Raw genomic sequence first — 7,166 nt, 5'->3', positions numbered from 1 at the left:
ATGTTTTCTAATCTACCCTTCTCTGTAGGACCATCTAATACAGGAGCTTCTGTTTCAATTTCTCACTTAATACGAGACCAAATCCTTATGTCTGATCCTGACATGAGTTAAAACTCAAGTCCCTAAGTCACTGTCTCAGAGTGTCGCTTCACAGACTCACAGCCCTGGTTTTCAGATTTTTCTTCATCTTTGGCCTCAGGTTTTTCCTCACCTTTGGATAAGCCCAGCTATGCATTTTAAAAGAATTGATCAGGCTGCAGTATATTTTCCTGCATTTCTACAGATTTTGTAGTCAGAGAGGCTTCCAGTTACCTAGCCTGCAACCTTGTAAAAGAAAGTTGCTCATAAAACCTCTCGATGTGAAACACTGCCCAGGATCAGAGCCTTCTCTGTAGCAGAAATCTCACCTACGAACCTTTACAGGAAGATGAATTTCATTCCATTTTGGCGACTTAAAGAATAAAAGAAGTTATGATAGCAGCATTTTGGTGGTATGAGCTGTAGAGAGGTAGAAAGAGAATCAAAGCTGAGAGGAGACTTCCCTAAGAGTGGCAGGAACTATGGATTATCTGAGCCTGGGTCCCCTGTAGCCCAGTCAGATAACTTATCTCTTTCCCTCTCCGTCTGACTGCCTCTCAGCTTGGCTCCGTACAGGTGGCTAAAGCCATAAGTTAGTGCTTACTTCAGGGAATTCATAATGAAAAAACTAGAAGCAGGCAACTTGACTCTTATCAAGTCAGTTCTGGCTAAAAATCCTGAGGTTCTGTTCACATAAACCTAGAGATTTAGTTCTTTGTAAGAAGGGATTGAGAGACTTGGCCTAGCCTAAATTTACACCCAATCCTAACTTTTTTTTTTTTTTGGATGAAAAGTCAGCTTCTAAACAAAGGATATTTTTATATACTATTTAATATATTGTTTCCAGAAACAGCTTTGAAAAATGTAAATTCTACATGGGTCCCTTCACCTTCCGATTCCAGTGGTGAGAGAGCACAATACCTCTTAGTCCTTCGGCTGTGTTCGGTAATTCCAAGAGCACCATAACCTACTCCATTAGTACAGGCACTGCTCTAAAGCTGAGGCTTATTCTGCCTAGCTGTGCGTTAGAGTCTGTAACTTCACCATTTAAAAATGGATGCATTTTAATGGCATCATGTTAAGCCCAATAATAATTACAAAGCATTTCAGTAACTTCCTAAAGCTCGAATATTTGATCAAAAATCTCATTCTTGAATTTACCACTTGTTAGTATGGACTAAAGTATAAATCTTGTGAAATACCTGCTTTCCCTTTACTATTCACCTCCTTTAATGGTAGGAGAAAAAAAAATTTTTAATTGAGCTATCCCTCTCACTATTGAACAGTGGTGGCTAAGATCTATACATAACCTCAAAGTAATTGCACTACTGAACTGGCCTACCCTACAATCTTGCCTACACTACATTTAGAAGAAAAGACTATTACCTAATTTTCCAATCTATTACAAAGGATAAATCAAAACCTTCCTTACAAACTATTTCAATGTAGCACAAATATCTAAAGTGGTTTATTATTATGACTAATCTAATTTCTAACACTGTAGACTAAGCCATTCTCCTTATATCCTGCTCTTAAAACTTACCAAGAGCAAACCAACTGGAGAAAGTTTTTAAAAAAAATCTACAATCTACCTGGTAGCACTTCATGCCATGGTGATTTGATTAGTGATTTGATGAGTATAGATCACATCCTTGGATTTAATACACGGTGGCCCACTTTTAAAACAACCTATTTATAACAAAGGTCTCTCTGTTGGAACTCTCAAGAGAGTTAAAAAAAAAAAAAAAAACGCCACCAGTATCAAACACTTTTATTTAACCAGGCATTGTAGAGCAATAAAATTGCAAATCTGAAACCTTCATCTTAGCCCATCTTTACTAATTGTGTTAGTATATACGAGTCAGTAAGATTTCTGATTCTCATACTCTGCCACTATAATGAAATTAGTACTTGCCCTCAAACTACCTCCACAGAGAAGTCCTGAAAAGTAAGGAACACAATATAAGTATTGTAAAAAGCTTCTTGGAGAAAAGACTTGAAATGTCTTAAGTAAGAAAAATGCACAAATTATCCCTAGTTAGGGTAGAATATTTATAATGGGGATGACTAGATTATCACAAACTAAAAAATTCTCTTTGATTTTTTTCTGTGTTTCAAACATAACCCTCACCACAATAGAAATTGGAAATATGACCTACCCCATGTTCCCATCCATTAGAAGAATGGTGTTGTAAATGTGAGAAAATATGAAGAGAAAGAGAATTGTGCTGAAGAACATTGTCATCCATGACCCATGATCCTCTCGAAACATTTTCAACCGGAGCAACTGACCTGCAATACAAATATTAGAAATCAGTGTATATCATAATTGAAAATTCGTACATTTTTGCTTTGTTTTAGTGAATCTCTATTATCTCGCTATATTCTGAAGTCTTTACCATAGGACTACCTTGTGGGTGAAACCACTATATAGCGTCCTTTTACGCTTCTGTAAATAACTATTGTGGATGAACCCCCATATCATCATGAAGCAAATAACGCCAACATGAGAATCTAGTATACAGAGGTTGTTTCTTATGCTGGCATGAAAATAAAATGAATTAGAGCACTACTACCTGATATTTTCTACTTCAGAAATATGTTTTTGGTTTATTCATCCGAAACTACTTAAGGTAAATGGTAAAGACATTGCACAGATTCCATATAGTTTCTTTTGGCTTCCAAAGAACCATTCTCAGTATTGACCAGACGATAAAACCAAGGCAGACCTTATTTAAGTGAAGATCTAATTTGTTGAAGGTACCTGAAAACTTAAAAGGAAAAAATAAAGTCTCTGTCATAAGTGACAAATGACTTAGCCTTACTCTTAGCTGAAATATCTATATCTCCATACAAGCACGTGCGCAAGTATGTGGGTTGGGAGAGGGGAGATGTACGTGTGTTGCAGAGCTTGGTGTGGCTCCCAGCAAAACATAATTTCTAATCTGGGGCCTAAAATTCCATTTACAAAGGTAAATGCTAAAAATAGAAAGAATGTTAAAATGCAAATATTTCAAAGAGGAAAATGCATTAAGATGAACACTAAAGTGAAATTACTGATATCAGAATTAGTTCAGAGAAAAGTTTGAGATTAAAGGTAGAGAAGAGAAATGAGGGCATTCATATTCTGAAAGGTGAGGAAGATGAAAATATCATGGGAGTAAGAAAAAAATGAACACAGGTCACCTTGGCTTCTCCTAAGATAAACTATTATACTTATCTCTATTCCTGAGAAAGAGTATCAAATAATAATAAGGGAGATGATATACATATAGGAACTACAATTAAAATACGGTAGGGTTGAAGTCTTATAATAGAATTTCTCACTAGAGAAAATATTCTCATTTTATTCATGACAAGTTAAAGTTGAAAAAACTTCTATTTCCATCTGGAAATTATCTCTCTAGAGATAGACAGTAGCTCTCTTGTAGGTTACTGAGCATAGGAAGAAATAATCTTTTAAGAGTTAACTACTAGACTTTCCCTTGTTTCTCACTTTTATTAAAATAGCATTTTAGATTTCATTTGGAAACCAGGCTAACAGAAACATTACTCTAGCTAAAACTTTAAATAGAGCAAAAAACTAAAAGGGAGATTTGGTTACATCATCTGGTTTCTTGGGTTGCACAAGAAAAGCAAAGGGCAAATCTGAATGTCAGGGGGAATGTGAGTAACTAAAAGAAGAATGTGGAAAACTTTATCCTGACGCGAACAATACTAGCACTGCAAATTACGACCTTATTTGATTAACTGAATCAATAATTACCGAAAGCAAGGGAATTGCAAGTCTCCACACAACACAGTGACCGGAATATTATAGACATTAAGCACAAAATGCTTGAGAGTAAAAAAGCACATGCCATAAATATGATAAAGCAAACTGTAAAGAATATTATTTATTCATTGAACAAATATTTAATGTGTGCTTATTACATGCCAGCCATGGTTCTAGGTGCTAGAAATACAGCTATCAGTAAGGCAGAAAGGTATCTGAAGTCAATCATCATTTGAGTATTTGTTGAAAGTGTGACCTTATTTTAGACTGGCGGGCTCTCTTTGTTCAAAGTCCCCTTTGCTGCTGGTCCTAGCAGCTTCAAACCAAAACCTATTTGAAGAACTGTGAAGACCAGCAATTAGAGCTCCTTGGAAATTTAAATGTGAATTTCTGTCTTAACATATGTATATGTCAAAAAATTCACTAATGGATGTACTTTAAAAGTCAAATAATAATGCTGGCGATTTGAGAGAGCTTTGCAAATAAAATGTAGTGACTTAACTGCACACTGGCTGAAATAATACAGTTAATAAAAAGAGAAATGTGACAGTACCATTTATGCTGTCATTGCCAAGCTCATTGTCTGGCACTAATTTCAGTCATTAAAGTCATTAGCACAAAATGGCAGGTTAACACGGCTTGAAATTCACTTGAAACACAATAAAAGTGCTGCAGTATTTCAAGCCAGAACTGGTGTGACCCAAATGTTGAGTCGAATCACATCAAACCAAGAATCTCAAAATTACCTGAGAACGTCACATGAAAATGTGCTGTCTCTGCCCTGTAGTGTGTCCATACGTTTGGTTTGCTTAGGACAACAGTGGTTTATAACTGTTGTCTTGAGATAATTATTAATGGTGTCCTTTCCTTTCTTATGCATACTGGTTGGGACAATAAATTATATTCCACCTTTCCTATAAGTCACAGAATTCAGAATTTTATAACAGTTTCCTTTAGAGGAGTTTTAGGAGATAACTGAGTGAAAATAGTCCTTACAGGTCAACAGAAGTAAAAGATAACACTGAGAGGGGTAAATTTCTGACAAGATCATAAATGACTTTTATTTCAATCAGAGATATATTTGTAAATCTGAGCATATATTTATGTTATTAATAAAAATCTGTCTTGGATCGTATGCCCTCAAGTCTTCCAAAAGAAAAATTCTACAAGTAAAATATGAGATAATACATCTTGTTGGCAATGATGCAGTCATCACCCAGACCACTCAAACTCAGAAGACTTAAGGCCCAAGACTGTATAATTTGTTGTCTACTTCTGTGCAAACCTGTCTATAAATTGTAATGCAGTGAGGACTATACTTGTCTTCTTCGACACTGGCACCTCCAGGGCACTGGTACGTAGCATGTCTTAAATAATTGTCGAATGGATAAAAAATGAAGGGACACACAAACGAACAAATATGCAATATTCACTGTGACTAAAAATCCTCTACGTTTATAGATCTGGCTACTACAACACCTGCCCTCTGAGCCCTGTGGAGCCCATCAGTTCTTTAAAAGCCTTACCTCCTCCCCATTTTTTCCCTATTAGCCAGCTCTTGAGCGCTATTCCCTTCCATTCAGCATGAAACTTCTGTTTCCTTATCAGCTTTTCTTTACCCCAACACCCTTGTTTCCTTTGCACTCCATATGTGTCTTATACTTGCCCGGCAAAACTCCAACTCTAACACAGAGCTACAACGGGCTTTCTCTGATTTCAGTAAACTGCTGTGGGAAAAAAGTTACTCAAATGGGTTGATAAGCCACTGCATAATCAGGATCCCCAACTTTAGCTGCTACCACAGCCCTGCACATTAATGCTTTTCCTTGTCCTTGTCAATTCTCCTTCCCATTCCCCTCAGCAAATTTCAAATTTCACCTCTAAGCTCCCACTAAGACTCTTTCACTCTCAGAGTATGACTTTGGTTCCAATCTCAAAGAAATATTGCTGCCACCAAACATCATTTCCTTCAAATACCTGCCCACTTTTTGAGCATCATTTCATCCATTTATTTATCTAGCTTTACTGCTATTCCTACTTCCTTCCTTTGTTTCCCAGAGGATGCAGTACTCCTACAAAAGATCCCACCTGTGCCTTTTGAAAACCATATCCTCCCCTCTTTTTGTGCCCTGCTCCATCAGTTGTCTCTTCTCACATTTTTATTTCCAGTCTTTCTCTCTCTACTGGTTCATTTCCCTCTGCTTCTAAAGCCTCTTAAGTCCATCCTAAAAACAATGCTCTTTTGACCCCATGTCCTTGAACTACCATCTATTCTCCTTCCCCTCTCTCATCCAGACTTCAAGAAAGAGCAATCTTCATTACCTGCATTCACTGAGATCTTACTTGCAATGCAAATTCTACTAAAATTGTTCTGGCAAATATTAAAAACCCACCATTACCAAATCCAGTAAACATATACAGGGCCTTTAACTTGTAGGCATCTAGGTTACATAGCAGTTGTTCACTCTTTCTTTTTGATACTACTTCCTTGGCTTCTCTAATATCAAATACTCTTTGCTCTTTTTTCTAATTTCCTAATTATTCTCAGTCACCTTTTTGATCATCGTTTCTTCCATTTGTCCCATAAATGATGATCTGTCTTCAGTCTTAGTCTTTATCATTTCACTACATGGTCTAATTCACTTCCATGGGTTTAACATCCAGTACCTCCAGCACGGATTTTTCCTTCCGAGCTTCAGACTGAGTCACCTGCCCACTCTTTTCCTGAATGTCCTACTGACAATTCAAACTCAATTTACAAAAGGAAATTCAAATTACCCATTCCTTGCTCCAGTATTTAATATACTCACATCTCAAATCTGACCATTCCCATCTCTAAATCCAATCCTACTTCTGACTTTACCATCTTTTCATTTTCAAAATAACTCAAGATAAGAGTCATTCTTGATTTTTTCCTTCCTGCATACCTTCCATTTCAACCAACAGTCCTATTATTTTACAACCTTACATCCAAACTCTTCTCTCATAATTTGGGTTCCCATTGTCTCTTAATGGAATTATTGCAACAATCTAACTGGTCTTCCTTACTCTAGCCTTTTCTATCTCAAATCCACCTTCCATATAGCCAATAAATCTAACCAAAATACAAGTATGGTCACATCTCCCCTTCACTTAAAACCTGTCAATGATCAACTTTCCTCTATAGTATAAAATTCCAGTTCCTTAATGTGATATAGAAGGCACTACTTGATTTGACCGAAGCTTATCTCTCCCGTCTCACCATTCCCTACCTTTCACTCTAGTTCCATCAGTACTGAACAGACTGCAGTTTCTTGTGTTAGTGCTGAACCCT

The 7,166-nt window shown here is 36.6% G+C and overlaps 1 protein-coding gene across 3 annotated transcripts in view; it reads right to left on the bottom strand.

The window, feature by feature from the left end:
* The window catches only part of TMEM117 (transmembrane protein 117), a 393,255-nt gene that overhangs the window by 327,290 nt on the left and 58,799 nt on the right, over nt 1-7,166 (bottom strand). For 2 of the 3 annotated variants that reach the window (XM_011368176.2, XM_023535457.1), the window contains exon 2: nt 2,238-2,370. The exons of the other annotated variant lie outside the window; for it this stretch is intronic. In XM_011368176.2, the coding sequence (XP_011366478.1) occupies nt 2,238-2,370 (133 nt within the window). The remainder of the gene's footprint in view (nt 1-2,237; nt 2,371-7,166) is intronic. 3 annotated transcript variants of the gene reach the window in all.

Source organism: Pteropus vampyrus, unplaced genomic scaffold, assembly GCF_000151845.1.
Source record: "Pteropus vampyrus isolate Shadow unplaced genomic scaffold, Pvam_2.0 Scaffold140, whole genome shotgun sequence".
NCBI lineage: Eukaryota > Metazoa > Chordata > Mammalia > Chiroptera > Pteropodidae > Pteropus > Pteropus vampyrus.
The sequence above is the reverse complement of the archived record's forward strand: the minus strand, read 5'-3'. Positions and strand labels throughout refer to the sequence as shown.